The sequence below is a fragment of the Macaca thibetana genome, chromosome 3 (assembly GCF_024542745.1).
Source record: "Macaca thibetana thibetana isolate TM-01 chromosome 3, ASM2454274v1, whole genome shotgun sequence".
In the NCBI taxonomy this organism is placed as follows: domain Eukaryota; kingdom Metazoa; phylum Chordata; class Mammalia; order Primates; family Cercopithecidae; genus Macaca; species Macaca thibetana.
This window is the reverse complement of record NC_065580.1, coordinates 86,149,376-86,167,103: the sequence shown is the minus strand read 5'-3', so window position 1 is coordinate 86,167,103 and position 17,728 is coordinate 86,149,376. Positions and strand designations below refer to the sequence as shown.

General features: G+C 34.5%; 1 protein-coding gene across 2 annotated transcripts in view; it reads left to right on the top strand.

The window, feature by feature from the left end:
- Positions 1–5,088: 5,088 nt before the first annotated feature.
- AGMO (alkylglycerol monooxygenase) overlaps positions 5,089–17,728 on the top strand; it is a 351,653-nt gene continuing 339,013 nt past the window's right edge. Inside the window, exons 1-3 of one of the 2 annotated variants that reach the window (XM_050783055.1) lie at positions 5,089–5,379; positions 6,821–6,951; positions 15,794–15,945. In XM_050783055.1, the coding sequence (XP_050639012.1) occupies positions 5,254–5,379; positions 6,821–6,951; positions 15,794–15,945 (409 nt within the window). In that variant the 5' untranslated portion in view covers positions 5,089–5,253. The remainder of the gene's footprint in view (positions 5,380–6,820; positions 6,952–15,793; positions 15,946–17,728) is intronic. The other variant, XM_050783056.1, reaches the window with a different exon arrangement.

Sequence of the window (17,728 nt, the reverse complement as noted above, 5' to 3'; positions counted from 1 at the left end):
AGGAATCCCCAGCAGACTCCCATTGACTAGGTAGCTTTGAGCAGAGATCTGACAGTTACTCGGACAAGAAGACATCTGAAAATGTCTGGGGTGCTGATATGGTTTGGCTGTGTCCCCACCCAAATCTCATCTTGAACTGTAGCTCCCACAACTCCCGCGTGTTGTGGGAGATAATTGAATCATGGGGTCACTTTACCCCTGTTGTTCTCATGGTAGTAAATAAGTCTCATGAGATCAGATGGTTTTATAAGGGGAGACCCCTTTCGCTTGGTTCTCCTTCTTTTTCTTGCCTGCCGCCCATGTAAGACATGCCTTTCACTTTCTTCCATGATTGTGAGGCCTCCCCAGCCACGTGGAATTGCGAGTCCATTAAACCTGTTTTTCCTCACAAATTACCCAGTCTCAGGTATGTCTTTTATTGGCAGGGTTCAAACGGACTAATACAAGTGTCCTCTTTTTGGTTCATGTGAAGGTTCAAAGTCCTCTGTTCTGTCCATCTTGGCTTCACTTAACAGGCCTTCAGCCAAAGTGCTCTGTCTCTGTTGAATTTTGAAAGAATTACTATTTGAACCAAAAAGTGTATATTTAGCCAACTTATCCTTCACATACATAGGTAAGAAAAAAATTATAGTAAGATATGCAGTTATACATGTACTCTCCTGAAAACTTTTGCAATCTATAACAGGACAAAGGAAAAAAAAAACAAGAATGGAAGATATAAGGAAGAGAAGTGTTGGAAGTGAGCATTGACATGATTTAGTCATAGAATTAAGTTTAAATGATTTTATATATATATTCATTCATTCAAAACAAATTTATTGAGTGCCTTTGATGTCAATTCTTTTCATATTAATCCATGAATTTAATGTAGTTCCAATTAAAATGCCAACAGGATTCTTTGAAGTTTAGTCTAAACATTTACATGAGCAAATGTATAAAAACAGCTTCATATTTTTGAGAAATAAAATTCAAGCATGAGAAATTGTACTACAAGTTATCAGAATTTATTATGATGTTGCAATGATGAAGACAACATGACACTAGCATAAGAGTAGATAAAAACATCCACAGAGCTGAATGAAGAGCCTGGAAATAGTACAGGTACATAGAATAGTGGGAAAAGTATTGACTGACTAATGGTGTGGGAAGAACTGTGATCTGTAAAGGCAAGGTACAAAGTCAAATAATTACTACAGACCATATGGAAAACCAAATTTCGGATAATTTAAACAACAGAAATCCTTTAAATATTTCAAAAAAAATCAGAAGATTGTTCTTACAGAATTCTGGCAAGGAAAATGTTCATAAGCAAGATCCAAAAGCAGAAGTAATAAAACAAAGGATAACAGCACACACACAGTTACAATTGCAGTATGACAACATATAGATAACTATTTAAAATGAAATGAGAAAACATTTGTCACATATATAAGAATATATATACTGTATATAGAATTATATATTTATAATAGAAATGGCCTATAAATCAATAATGACAATGAAATAAAATAATGTGCAGCTCATATTAAAAAATAAATTTCAGATTAAGAAGCACAAAAGGTTAATAAATGTACTGAAAGATGTTCAGTGTCATTAGGGAGATGCAATTTAAAACAAGATATCATTTTTTCATTAATGAGTTGGCTAAAAATTATGAAAGATTAATAGTAGCCAGTGTTAGCAAGAGTGTGGAGGGGAAGGCAATCTGAAAGGTGAATCTGGCAGCAATTATCAAAGGGTAAATTTTACATACTCTTCATTGCATAATTCTGCTGCTAGGAATCTATGTAACACAAAAATGTGCAAAATGTATAAGTATTTATAGCACTATGTTTATCATTGCATTACATTTACTAGTTAAAAATGGAAGACTACATTTACATACACAACATTAGAGGAGTAGTTGAATAAGTTATGATGGTGTGCTGGTTCTTGGTTGACTTTTTCTATAGATTGATTCCTCCCTCCCTTTCTCCTTCAGCACTGTATGTAGTAAGAGGTTACCTTCACCGGGCTTCTTTTTCTAGCTTTTTCTCTCAACTAGCTTTTAACTCCTTTAGCTTGTATTAGTCATTCTCACACTGCTTAAAAGAACTATCTGAGACTGAGTAACTTGTAAAGAAAAGACTTTTAGTTGGCTCACAGTTCTGCAGACTGTACAGGAAGAATGACTAGGGAGGCCTCAAGTAACTTTCAGTCATGGCAGAAGGGGAAGCAGGCATGTTTTACATGACCAGAGCAGGAGGAAGGGAGAGAAGAGGGAGGTGCTATCGACTTTTAAACAACCAATCTGTTGAGAACTCACTCACTATCAGGAGAACAGCAAGAGGGCAATCTACCCCCGTGATTCAACACTTCCCACGAGGCCCCTTCTCCGACATTGGGGATTTCAATTTGACATGAGATTTGGGCAGGGACACAAATCCAAACCATGTCATAGCCTAATGGGAAATACTGTTGGGAGACTGGTGGGCAGGAAGAAGGGATAAACCGTAGTACTTCTCTCCCTTCCCTCTCTGCCATGTATATTATTTCTGGCATTGATTGGCTTTGCTCCATGGGAAATGCTCTTGCTAGACAAGCCAATCGTGGCTCCAACGTTTCCTGGATGACCATAGCCCCTGGGCTCTACTAATACCACCTTCTCCATTTGTCCCTACAGCTTAACAATGCTAGTGGCTTCCTATTGGTACTAATCTCTAGATTACCTCTTTGTTACTGTTTGGCTTTTTACTTCTCCCATCATCTGTGTAACAACTCTTTTTTTGTATAAAATTGCTTCTGCTTTAAAAAGTTAGAAATAATTTTGTTTTGCTCATTGAAATGCACACACACACTTTTGCAGCCAGTAAAACCAAGAAAAAAAGGCTATACCTGTATAACCATATACTAAAAAAAAATGTTCCTGGTAAGTTATTAACTCCAAGAAGGAAGTTGTTATATCTTATGTTTGATATGGCCCATCGAAAAATCGAACCATTATGTGTATATAGAAATGCATTCGTATGATAACAATGATAATAACTACCGTTTTTAGGGAAAAACAGATATGGCAAAAATATCCACCAAGAGGATATGTTATCCCTCTGAAGTGGAGTGGAAGGTGTGCATATATTGAGAAGAAAGGATGCTGTCACTTTTTACTTTAAATACAACTATATTGTTTGTATTTTTTTCCTCTTGTATCACATTGTTAATTTCCAAATTTTTTTTAAGCAGGTAATAAAACAGTATGCCTAATATGATCACTTTTATTAAAAACATTTTTTTCTTGAGACACAGTCTTGCTCTGTCACCCAGTCTGGAATGCAATAGCGCGATCTCCACTGTCTGCAACCTCCACCTCTCGGGTTCAAGCAATTCTCCTGCCTCAGCCTCCCGAGTAGCTGGGACTACAGGTGCCTACCACCACACCCAGCTAATTTTGTATTTTTAGTAGAGACAGGGTTTTGCCATGTGGCCAGGCTAGTCTCAAACTCCTGATCTTAGGTGATCTGTCCATCTCAGCCTCCCAAAGTACTAGCATTATAGGTGTGAGCCATCACACCCAGTCACTTTTATTAAAAATTAATGTCCATGTGTATTTACTTGTATTGGGAATGGTCTGAAAGGACAGTCAATTCTGCTATAACATGTGCTTTGAGATTAAATTTGTTCCAACGTGATTAATATACTAGAAAATAATTTGAGCATACTACCTATGCTCATGTGTGATTTTTTTTTTCAGTGAAAAAGAGTAGGTGAACTTTAAAAAACTGAACTGAAAAACTGAAAGGCGTAGGACGCACAAAATACACACATCGCTTATAATAGCACTCTCACTTCACCTATGTGTTGTGAGCCGTGACACTCACATGTCATATTACAACTTTCTGATTTCAGATAACCCATATTTCAACAAACTAAAGTAACTTATAGTTTGCAAATCTTCCAATGTCTAATTTCCAAAACAAGTTTCAGGCCTTTTTCAAGGTAAAGCATCATATTTATTTTAGTATGTATGTATGTCTTAACCATATAACATGTGTGAAAGTGTGCTACCATTTTTATTTGGCTTTGATCTTTTTTTTTTGTTCCTTTTGAGTCGTTATGACGTTTTTGAGGATTTTACCCTAATCACATTTTTCTCATAAGTTCCGTGGTTTTTATTGCACAGTTTTGTACTGTATTGTGATTCTTAGGAATCGATATATCACATTATAGCAAAACTGACTATACATGTACCAAAATGTTAATAGTGTTTTGGGCAGTAATTTATTATTGCTTATCTATAGTTTCTATATTTTTCTAAAACAGTCGTTCATTGATACTTTAATTAGATCTATCTAAACATTTTAAATGATAAAATGGCAGCTAAAGGATGATTACAGCTAGGGTAAAGGGCTGAGGCTATTCTGGCAAGCTCCACATATTCACTGGTAATGTAATAAATTAAGTGCCTTGTAATCTACTTAAAAGGTACAATCACTTAAGCTCTTTCTGTAAAACAGAAATAGGTCTCACAGCAACATCTTGGCACCTTCTTTAATCAGAAAGTTCCCATAAGTACTAACAAGAATCAAGAAGATGTGACTAACCAAGTTTCCATTAAACGATGTAGGTTATGTAATAAGCCAAATGCCCCTAAACTGGTTGTAAACATTCAGAAGTTATAATAGCATGAATCAGATACAGAAATATAAATAGGTAATAAGGAGCCAGATATTCAGGGGCTTACTGACTTTCAAGCTATTATTAAGTAGCTCGCCTATATCCTGTCCCTGCAGGAAATAAAGAGACTACAAACTTGAACACATTGTAAATTTCTAAATGAGGAGAAAAAAATGCTTTTCTATGTGATTTGATGCTTGAGTTTCTATCCAGTTTTTCAGAGTGAACTTGTACCTGCATTATCACTTTTTTCTTTCCATGTCACTGTTACGATTTTTTTCTCTTCTTTTTTAAGTAGTAACTTGCTCCACCTACAGTCAAACTGCACTGTATGACTTTGATTTGGGTATGAGTCCTCTTTTCCCTCCCCCACATGCCCTGTTTCTGGCCTAGCGCCCACTGAACTCTGTACTTGTTCTTGATCCTTGTATTTTTCTGTCTCTACACAGAATCGGCTGTTGAGTGTGCTCTCAATGGAGGGTTTTAGCTGTTCTCTGACAAAGAGCTGGTTCTGAGCTGCACATCTCGTCCTCTTTGTTCAGCCTCTGGCTTCAAGCATTGAATCCTAAATATTCTCCAGCTGGGAATCAGACAAGGGCAGAAATGAAGAACCCAGAAGCCCAGCAGGATGTTTCATTTTCCCAGGGATTTCGCATGTTGTTTTACACGATGAAACCCAATGAAACTTCATTTCAAACGTTAGAAGAGGTGCCTGATTATGTTAAAAAGGTGAGACTATATTGGAAGAGGTTACTCTTACTCTTGCTGCTTTCTTAATAAATGATAAGGTCAACTTCCTTAGGGTTTTGTTCACTTTCATTATTCAAATTATTAAATTCTAATAATAATTCAGTTTCTTAAAGGCATGAAGCAAAAGTAGAATTTCTACTTGAATTTCCTTACAATCCATAGCCATCTTCACCTGTAAATTCCCTCCCTCCTTTGTATGTCACTCCAGAATATGATAAAAACAAAAGTTCAAAGTTTTCCTGGACTCCGTGGCATTGTAAATGTAGCTGTTGGAAGCTCAATGTCAAATAGTTACACCACATTTGTAACAATTTCATTTTTAAATCTTTAACTTGTCCACCCCTTCCAGGGAAACTATTTCCTCTTTCATTTGGTAGAATAGTTCTGCAGAATGAAGGATATGCAGCTTGACCAGGTCCAACTCTGACTTCCCTAGTTTGAATTTGAACCAAGTTTTCTTTGAAACTCTGAAGTACTCAGAGGCACATTTCACTTCTGGTTCCTGGCTATGACTGGAAGTGGAAATATCCAGAATTAGAACTTGAGTACTGAAGTTCCCCACCCTATCAGAGTTGTTCCTACAGCACTCACTGGTTCAAGGCAGAAATAGAAAAAAGAAAAAATGACATCACAGAATATGTTACTGAGAGTTCAGTTTAGAAAGCTTCAAAACTCATGATTACCTTCCAAATGAGTAAAATCCACACTTTTTCAAGATTAGATATTACGCTTTCTTTCTGATTTTTTTAAGTTAAAAAAAGTGGCACTGATATCTTCATAAAGTATTATTGTTTATACTGCAACATCAAACCGAATTCAATGCTCCATCACCAATAGTGGAGCCTTCAAAACATTTCTTATTACATGAAACAAAAATCAAAACCAAGTGAATAAAATCTGAATCATGTTTTAAGAAAACATGCAAAATTACCATATTCTCTAAAATTCTAGGAAGAAAATTGTCTCTACCCTTTCAATTTCATCATTAGAAATAGTTCTGGTAATTCTAATATGAAAAATTAGAATTATGTGCATCTTTAAGGAAAGCCTCTTGAAGTGGATCTAAATTACATATGTAGAGATGATAGACTTCTAATTATTTACCTTAATCTCAATGTATTTTTTTAACCTTATTTGGAAGATGTTCCTCCTAATCTTATAATATTATAATTATCATGGCTATATCTATGATTACGTTTCATATTCAAATTGGATGAGAGAATTTGAGCACATATTTAGCAAATGTCTAAAATAATTAGACTTCTTTACCACTGTGTGGGAAGTAATCCTCTAAAATGGGTGTCTACCATCTCCTACGGGGCTTCCCAAATCTGGGCATTTCAATTCTGAAGTGACTAATTAGGAAATGTAAAATAATTTCATATGGAACATAATCTCTTTTCTGCAATTTCCTTTCCAGGCAACTCCATTTTTCATTTCCTTGATGCTACTTGAACTTGTTGTCAGCTGGATTCACAAAGGGAAGTCACCGGGTCGCTTGGATGATGCTTTAACGTCAATCTCAGCTGGTGTTCTGTCTCGACTTCCAAGGTGAGTTAGATGGTTAACAACGCTGAGTAGAAAAACTGAAATTGCCTAAGTATGAGGGACAAAGGAACTCAATGCATGGGAGAATTAGTTTATTTCCACAAATATTCCCAAAGAATTCTGTTCATGTCATTATTTAAAATTTTGATATTTTGTTCTTCACTGATTTTTTGCACTCATTTTAAAAATCACCCTAAAGATTATTTATCTTGACTTTGTTGATACCCCTTTAAAATGAATGCTTCATTTGCCTTATTGTGGTTCCAGCTCTGAGTTATGGTCTAGTTCTCTATTAAAACTGTGTTTTGTCGCTTTCAGCTTCAGAAAGAATAGCTCTCTGGGGTGTAGACATTCCCTAGAGCAGGTCACACAAATCTCTGAATAACTACAATGGTTTCCTAATTGGTGTCTGGCTCTAGTACAACCCCGTTTGCAGCCAAACATTTCCATAATATGAATCTAGTGAAAATCCTTCACTGGCTCCCTATTGCCTCAAGTATAAGGTACAAATCCCTGTCTTGAACTATAGAGAACACTGTTTCTCTGACTTTGCTTTTGGGTCCTCCACTCTCCTGTCTGTCATCTTTATCCCATCATGCTTTACTACTTGCCATTGTCCACATGCCACAGGCACTTCCCTCTGCCTAGAAAACCATCCAGGCCAATTCAGATTCATTTATTAGGTCTAAGCATAGATGTCACACTCTTCAACAAGCCTTATCTGTTCTCCAACCTTATGTTAGCCATTCCTACACTACAGTCCCATGGAATTGTGTGCTTATCCCAGATCTAGAATTATCACAAGACATGATGCTCACCTGTTTTTCTCTCAGCCCTTCCTGCTAGCTCGCACACAACTTGAGAGCAAGAGGTGTGTGTTCTTAATAGTTTCAGCTCCTGTGCCTGGAATGATGTCTGTTGCATGTAAAGTTACCCAAAAAGCAGTAATATTCCTGTAACATTATGTTGATGATAAAATTAGGTGATATTGGGACCCGATAATAGTAAGATATAAATGACCTACTGTTTGTTTAGAAAGAGTACATTATAATGTGTGAAGAGGAAAGACCAAAAAATGGAAGTCATCTTCAACACATGTGGGCTTACCAAAGAGGCAGAAGGTGAGCAAAGATTCCCTTAGACGTTTGTGCTTTGAGCTACTGATGAATGTTCTCATTCCAGCTTCCCACCCATTGCTTCTTGTCCTGTTTTAAGAGCTTTACTTCGGACTGGTGCTCATTGCTTTGGAATGTTTCTATTAACCGCCCAGTGGGAAACTAAGGTGGATTTTTAAAAAATAACATGAAAACTTTAAACATCTAATGAAGGTGGAATAATTTCATATATTACGTAAAATAGTTTAAATAGAAAATAAACCTAAAAGTATTTTTTTTTCAATAAGTGTTTGAGAAAAGTGCATTAGGTATATAGTAGAAGTAATCTTAATAATATTTACTCTGAAAAACTACTTGTAATTGTTGCATTTTGTAGTTGGAATCAGAGGAAGATAATGTCTCCAGAAATTTGCAGCTAATTCCCAGATTATCATGAATAAGAATTTACAAGTATAGATAATTTCCTTTATTATAATACATGTCCCCCTTAAGCAGAAATGAACAATAAATACATTCAACATGCCCAAGGGTATATAGCTTTAGATGTAGATTTAGTTATTTGAAAATACCCAGTTGGTTAATTTAGCTCATTCTCAGAAAGTTAAGTGTATAGGTTTATGGAAATCAGATTATTGATAAACTATAAAAGTCACCTGATAACTGAAAATTGCCCTGCATATACAATTACAGGTCATATATTTTACTGAATTGGAATGAATTTGTTAAGCATTTTGACAATTAATTTGACAGCAAATTGAATGAACTCTTCAGAATTATTTTTTTACCTTTTAAAGTTTGATTTGGTTCCAAATTAAATTAGATTGTTCTCTTATCATAACATTGTAAGTACCAGAAATACAAACTGTATCCTCAATACAATATTTTTGCTCAGCAGTGTCATTTTAAAAAGGTACAGAGTTATAACAGGAAAATAAGAATGAAGGAGATATTTTTACAAACTATACACCCCCAAAAGCAGAGAGAGAGAGAGAGAGAGAGAGAGAGAGAGAGGGAGGGAGGGGGGGGGAGAGAGAGAGAGAGAGAGAGAGAGAGAGAGAGAGAGAGAGAGAGAGAGAGAGAGAGAGAGAGAAGGAAAAAAAGAAACCAAAACAAACCAGTCCTTCAGGGATAGAACATGCGGTTCTTTTCCTTCACCCACTACTCATAACAGTCCTTAAACTAACACAAACTGTTAACTCTGGTGCCCTTTGAGAGAAAGGTAAAAGGTTATGAACTTTAATTTGGAGAATATTTTTCTATAGTTATTTTAAATGAGAATAGCAAATTACACCTTTTTTCCTTGTAGATGTAAAGAAGAATTCTAAATTATGAAATGTGGATTTCTTTAAAGTGTTTCAAGGAATTTTCTCTTTTACAGCCTTGTCTGAAAGATCCCAGTAAAGCAAATTATCTGAAAATGAATTTTTTTTGTTTTGTTTTGTTGTATAGAACTATGGTGAAAATGTTTGTATTTTATTTGTTGCTATAAAAAAAATCCCAAATCCAGATATAAACAGAAAAGGAAAAGCAAGCCTGTGGATCCATTCCTCTCAATCCGCTTTCAGAAAAAAAAGGAAGAATTTGACATCAATTCTTAAAACAATATTTCAGTTGAAGCCACAGCGTCAAGGGGAATCCCTGTGCAAATCATTAACAGCTGAGGGTTAGATTAACACTGCAATGATTGTATCCTCTCCCAGGGACTAATTTCATTTTCTACACTAGCAACAGGGGCTTGCTACGTCCTTCAAATAGGTGATTTCAAGACAAATGGTAGTATGCCTTTTGCTAATACGTTTGTGAAGAATTATGCTTTGGATAATAATTCCAAATAAGCATGTGGCCTCTGACAAAAGAAGTGGAAATCAAAGCGAACACGTTTTTCCACTTCGTCATTCACGTAATAGAAATGTTGTGTGCAGACTTTGAAGAAAAACGATGTGTTTTTTTTGAGGGTCTTAATTTCAGGATTACATAAAATTTCAGGTACCTTAAAGATTAATAGTGTGCTTACCATGGTGATAGAAAAGACACATGCTACCTCTTTCAAGTCTTTATGTCAAGGAAAATATTAACAATGGAGAAGATTATATCTTGTTTACAAGTCTGTTGGACAGACCATGGTCTGTAATAAAAGTCCATCTGTCCTAAGAAACAGATTCTGGGCAGGCTTGCATCTGTTTTGCTCTTCTGAAATACAGTAGACAGCCTATCATCCAGTAGGCAGCCTTCCTAATCAGATACTAGTCCTAGTTATAAAAAGATATGTCTATGTATTCTAGATAAACACAGTGTATCATGCAAATAATCTGCCTTTCTAACAATTAATTGCATATGTGACTGTAAAAAAATTAAACTTTATTTAACAAAGTATTTACAAAATATATTGTTTAAGCAAACGTATCTAAAACTTGTGAAATATCCTGCTACTGACTTAAATGTTAATGAGTGAAAAATAATCACATTTTTTTTTCCTGCTTGTTTAAGCAGAACTCAATTTCCAATCCTTCATTAGAAAACCGGGACTTCAATTTGTTACTTCCTTCCAATGTTTCTACTTCCATAAATTGCATCCTCCCCAGAGAAGTTTTATTCCTGATATAAATATCTACAGTATGTTTGTTTTTAATGGGTTCATTTATTCTGTTGAAACAGCAGATTATAAATCAAATTGCAATAGGTTAGAGGGATAATTTAAGTAGGTAAATTTTCAAATAAAGTTGGGGACACTCCACTTTTAATACATATGGGTCACTGCCAATTTTTACTATGGAGCTAGCTCCACAATGTTCAACCATATATATGCATACTTTTACTGGCCATGCCTGCCATGGAATTTTCCATTCCTGACAAGAAAGTTTCAATTCATCAAAAAAAAAAAAATTAAAAAGGAGGAAATTAAACCTTTTAAAAATATTTTTGACTCTTTGGGATGGGGCCAGAGAATATAGAAAAATTGTATACTGGGTTTTTATACTAGGGGCTTTAACATGAGAGGCTAAATGTTGCCTTGGCAAATCAGACCTAACAAATGAATGTATATAATTTTGGATGATGACTTTAATAAGCAGCAATTCATTGTCCAAAATAAGAGATAAATGAATCTATGTAATGTTAATAATAATCCTTTATTATTAATACTAAAGTTTGTTAACTTAGAAATAATTATTAAAAATCCCCATGTAAGGAAAATAGATTTTAAAAATTTGTTGGTTTGTTAATTATATTTGAGAGAATGTCTCATTTCCTCTTAACATTTGCATTAAAAAATGAATAAATAGACTTTGCCTTTGTTATTAATTGCATAACTTCACAAACTGCTATTAGATGAAACTTCCCTAGTGAATGCAAGGTTCACTGCTTATTAATCTGGACTTGTGTGTTTATTCAATCGAGTAATACATTTCCTGCAAAGTAAAGAATGTGGCAAATTCATTTCTTCCAAATCTATCACATTGTGTTTTTAAAGGTTTATGGTTTTATGGTTTCTGTTATGAAGAAATTAAATTAAGTGATTGTTTTATGAACATAATACCATTTAACAATAAGAATTAGTAGTACAGATTTTATTTGTTTGCAGACGGTAAAGGTAATATTATCTATCTTATTATGACCGAGCAAAAATCAATATTCCACTAGATGGAGCAAAAGTGGCAGTAGCTTTACAGACAGGCAGTGCAAACTCCCGGATTCAGTTGAAGAGATTTTGAAGTAAATAAATAACAACATTTCGCAGAAAAATCTCTCTCACTCTCTCTACATAAATGTATATATGTGTGTGTGATCCAATATATATACATATATATATGATCCAACATATATACATATATATGATCTAATATATACATATATATGATCCTATAGATATACACACATATATATGATCCAAAATATATACACACACACAAACACATATATATATGATCCAATACATTAATTTATTTGTAACTTCTTGGAGTTTTAAGGATATTTGTAATAATCTTGTTTAAATATTCATTTATTTTCCGGCTCATAAAACAAGAGTATTCAAAATAAAAATACCTATTTTTTTTTAAGTTTTGTATAATCTGGCCAAATCAGAACACTCAGCTATAATGACAGTTATGGAATAATATAAATTGGCAGATTCGTATGAGTATAGTACATAAGTCTACTTATTCTGAAACTTGCTCTGTTATTTTAGGAGGTTGCTGTGAGAGCATTACTTCAAATGTCACTTACTTTCTTAATGACAACAACCTGAGAGTCATTTTAGGGCTCATTCAGCCTAATTATCTCATGCCTTAAATTATCCTTAGATACTGAACGGGTGAACGTCATGACCACTCTCACACTTCTATTCTTGGTGATTGGTAGACTCAGATGGAGATGACTTTGAAAACTTATTTGTTTCTAATTCTCAATCCCCAAATAACATTTATTTCTGATTTATTGATTATTTTTTAATATTAGCATTAAAACTGAATTTTATTTTGTAAAAAATGGATTAATACTAAATAGTAATTTAGTAACTTAGCAGCTTTTTTATAGTAACTGAACATTGACAAATTTCTAGTGATGAGAGAAAAATGTTTTGTAAAACACACAGAAAATCAGATCACTAGTTAGAGAAATAAGCTACTTTTCATTTGCTGAAACATATACTTCAGACCCAAGAGAAAACTGCTGTTTGGGGGAATTCATGAAGAAAATAGGACAATGGAAGGAAAGCCTCTCTATACGCAGGTTGCTAATTAGAGGATTCTAATGTCTCTTTACATTTAGATCACTTTCCTGGTCTTACATTCAAACTTAAGGCATAAAAGTGATCTAGTATTTGGGAATTCCAAGCCCCTGTGCTACCCAATATTCCATGTTCATGTGATAAAGTAAGCTTACTATATACGTACATATTATATATGCCTCTTCCCGCAGGATGGAGTTTAGAGAGTTTAAATTCCAGGATGCAGAGTCATGTGCTGAGATTGCAGGGTGGAAGGGGTAAGGGGGATTGAGGAGAGAAAGAGGAAGGAACTTTGGTTTATGATTCAAGGTCTGGTGGGAACATTTTTGAAAATGTAGGTGCTATTTTCTGCAATCCAGGGCTTTCCAGAGCTTGAGAATCATTTCCCAGCTGTATGCTTAGGTGAATTACTTTTAGTTGTGGGCACTCCATGGCTATTCTTTCATATATGTAATAAAAGAATATCAAATTAATTTTGCTGATAGAAAGCAGGGAATATAACTCTCACAGCTTCTCCCCTCCTTCTTCGTGTCTTAAGGGAAGTTAGGCTTCATGCTAATGTGTGTGGGATGTGGTGGGGGGAAGGCTTGACTGTAGTATGTCAAGCATATTTCAGCTCGATTTGTGTCAACCCTAATAAGTCAGTTGATGGAGTAATAAATTGGGTGTCTGCTCAAGACCTGGCACCTGTAGAGGAAATAGAAAAGTATTTCAATTTCAGGCAGGTTTTTAAAAATTTTTATTTATTGATTGATTTAATTGTATTTATTTATTTATTTATTTTAACAAATGGAAGTTTTTCAAGGACCTTCAGTCTGTTATTGAGATCTTGGTATCTTAATGCCTATTTTCGTTTTCACTGGAGCTGACAAGAAAGATAGTATTGTTTTTTAAAAGGTATTAAATTGAGGGAACATTTATAAGGCTGGTGGCATTTGCCCTGTTTAATAGTGTGTTCTTGCGTCTTGTACTGTGCCTGGCACTTAGTAGCCTCTTCATATGAATTCACTGAATGATTGCCTGAATCCATGGAGGAATCTGCCTTGATACCGTGTGCTAATACTTAAGCCATTCAGCTATAGATGATTTCAACTTTCTACTACATTTTGTTTTAATCTATTTTTCTGGATCAGTTGTCTTAAGGCAGAGGTTATCAACTGGGGAAATTTTTACTCCCCAGGAAACACTTGGAAATATCTGGAGACATTTTTGTAATCATAGCTGGGGTGAGAAGGAGGGGTCCTAAATCTAGGTGCTAAAGAACAGCAATGCTGGAATACATTCAATGATGCACACGAAAGGCCTTCGAAACAGAAAAGTATTTGGCCCAAATGGCAGTAGTGTTAAAGTTAAGAATTCCTGTTTTAGAGAAATTGTTATATTGAAGCATATAAAACTGATATTGTCATTTTTAACCTAAAACTTGAATTTTATATGGGTAACCCCTACTAATAAACAATAGTGAGCAATTTTAAGATTTCATAGTTTCAGTAAACTTTTGCACCAAACAACCTCTTCCAACAAAGAACTATCCTGTCCAATTGTCAACAGTGGCACTGTTGTGAAGCCCTCATCTAAATATATAAAAGTAACCAACCAAGCTAACAAGATTTACAGTATAATTTGTTCTAACCTCCTACTTTGACTAACATACCTTCATAAAAACTTGGAAGGCAGGTTTTAAATGAAGGCCCACAAGCAGTCTCAGGGCCACTGCAGCAGTGGTTTCTGGAGTACTCAGAGTATCACTCAGATTGACATTGTAGTAGGGGTACAGGATGAGCAATTCCTTTGGGTCAAGGACTTGAACACAGGGACAAAACTGCTTCTTCCAACCATGTAATCTCAAATTGGAAATTGAGTTTTTTAATGTGTGGTGATGTGTACTCTTGTTCAAAATTGTAAGCATTTGGCATTTCTCTGAGTTATGTACATTAATGCTGTTATAAGATAGCCTAGTGTTTTACAGATTAAATAATAATACTTTATAATATTAAAGTATAAGAGGTTGTTTTAAAGTTATTAAATCACAGTTAAAGTCATATGATAATTAAATTCAAGAATAAAATTAAAGGGCTGGACCTTTAAAAGAACCAGTAAAATGCTAATTTGCAGAAACTGACTCTGTAAAGGGAAATACTGTAAAAATAAAACATTTTAGTAGTATAATAATCTGCACCACTTCTTCCACTTTTATCTAAAATTAGAATATTTAAGAAGTTTCTCAGAATTTTCAGCACCAAACTTGTTGATGACTTATAAATATATCTTTATTAACCAGAATGATTCTTTTTATATATTAAAAATAAAAATAGAAGAAAAAGTCAACTCAATCAAATTGATAAAAGAGACAAAACAAATAATCTAGAAGCTAATCTTAAATTTGATCACATAAAACTTGAAAGAAAAAATAATATACTTTCTAAAATTAAAGTATATTTTGTAGGTTTTTAAAAGTTACTGAAAATAAGAATTTGCAGAAGTTTGATAAATAGGTGGCAAGATATAGTCTAGTGTCTGAGTTTTAGAAACAATTGTTTATTTTAATTAGGTTTGTATACCTTACATCTAAGGAAATTTTTTTCCTAATATTTTGAAAAGCCTAGTTTATATTCCCTTTATAAAGCATTCTTAATATATACTTCAGTAAAATTTAGAAATGACAGTCATAGAAATTAAGTTGTAGTCTTGTCATATTTATGTTGCATGGGCTCAATGAAAAATGTTTTAAGAGACATGAAAAAATGGCCTTTTAAATTTCATGAAGTTGAGAGCACAAACAGCTGGCATCCATGATGCCTATGAAATAAAATAAAGCTTCCTGGGAATGATTTTGATACTAAGGAATTTGAGCCTTTAAAAAGAATGACAGAGAAGAAACAAAGTAGAAGAAAGAGTTTCATTTTTTCATATGAAGACGTTAATTTTAAATGTTATCTAAAACATTTTAGCATAATTTTATTTCTAAAATGTTATATAATCACTGATTGTGAACTTTATCTTCCAGTCTATTTTTCAGGAGCATTGAACTGACCAGTTATATTTACATCTGGGAGAACTACAGGCTGTTCAGTTTGCCTTGGGATTCTCCATGGACTTGGTATTTAACCTTCTTCGGAGTTGACTTTGGCTACTACTGGTTCCATCGTATGGCCCATGGTAAGCTGCGAATGAGGACTTTTTGTTAACTTAGGTTGAACTGTGTTTGGTACATAGTATATATTCAGTAAATAATTATTGAATGGATAAATACAGGAATAAAATAGGATGTTTTATTGGATATAAAAGTTAATAATGAAGGTTTACTTTGCAATTTAAGTGGAGAAAATCTGAAGCCATATTTTAAAAGGATATGAAATTATTGGAAGTACATTTTTTTCACTTCTTTCTAATTTTAAAAAAGATTAGAAAGTGATGGCTATAGCATTGCTTTTTAAATCATTTACCGTTTGGTTTTTAATGAAAATTTTAATTGTTATGGGGGTATTTATTAGTCAGAACCCAAACAAGTTCCTAACATTTGGCTGTTAGGATAAAAGGTTTTTTTGTTTGTTTGTGTTTAATTTTTTTATTTCAATAGGTTTTGGGGGAGCAGGTGGTGTTTGGTTACGTGAATAAGTTCTTTAGTTTTGATTTCTGAGATTCTGGTGCACCCATCACTCGAGCAGTGTACCCTGTACCCAATGTGTAATCTTTTATCCCTTGCCACCCCCACCCTCTCCCCTGAGTCCCTAAAGTCCAATGTATCGTTCTCATGCCTTTGTGTCCTCTTAGCTTAGATCCCACATATGAGTGAGAACATATGATGTTTGGTTTTCCATTCCTGAGTCACTTCACTTAGAATAATAGTCTCCAGTTCCATTTGGGTTGCTGAAAATGCCATTATTTCATTCCTTTTTATGGCTGAGTAGTATTCGATGCTAAATATATGTCACATTTTCTTTATCTGCTCATTTCTTGATGGGCATTTGGGCTGGTTTCATATTTTTGCAGTGAAAAGGGAACCCTTTTACACTGTTGGTAGGAAGGATAAACTAGTACAACCTCTATGGAAAACAGTGTGGAGATTCCTTAAAGAAGGAAAGGTAGATCCACTACTGTTTGATCTGTAATTTATCCAGTAATTCCAGTGGAATTGCTGGATCAAATGGTGGATCTACTTTTCCTTCTCTACCCAGAGGAAAATGAATCATTATATGAAAAAGATACTTGCACATGCATGTTTATAGCAGTATTGCATTTTAATATATTGCCTTCCATTATTGTTATTATCACATGCTTGGTAGAGTCTAAAAATGTACACAATATCAAACTGCACAGCCCAATTATTGAGGGTCATTCAGGACTCTGTAGCAGAATGGAATTTTAAGTAATGTATTCTACTATAGTAAGCTTAGTTCAATTTGTTGGCAGTACTTCCACATTACAAATGAAAATGCAATCAGCTAGGCCCTGACCATATGCACTTTTCTGTTACCATAGTTTTGCAAAATGTCTCATCTGCAAAAGCCCTCTTACTGCACTGGTTCACTGAATTTGCTTTTTGGGATTCTTGGCTGCACTTCCAAAGAAATATTTTGTTATAGAAAGGGAAATGGAAGAATGAGGAACAAATCTAGATCTGAACCTCTGTAGGGATATGTAGGGGCTGAGAAATAGTTGTAGAGCTAAGGTGAGCAAGTGGTCTCTGAGGAGAAAAAAGCATGCCAAAGTATTTCTGAAGGGAAGAGCGGGAAAGTACTAATCTTGAAAAACTACTGAAGAACAGAACTCAGGATTTCAGTGGGTGGTTGGTTGAGTGGGTGGGGAGGAAGGAAGGAAGAGGAAGGAACCTGGAATTATAATAATAAATAGATGGCAGATGGACAGAAGAGACCAGAGATCAGGGTGAATAACTGAGTTATCTGTGTAGGAGTAAGTGTGACCAAATATCCTTCCCAAG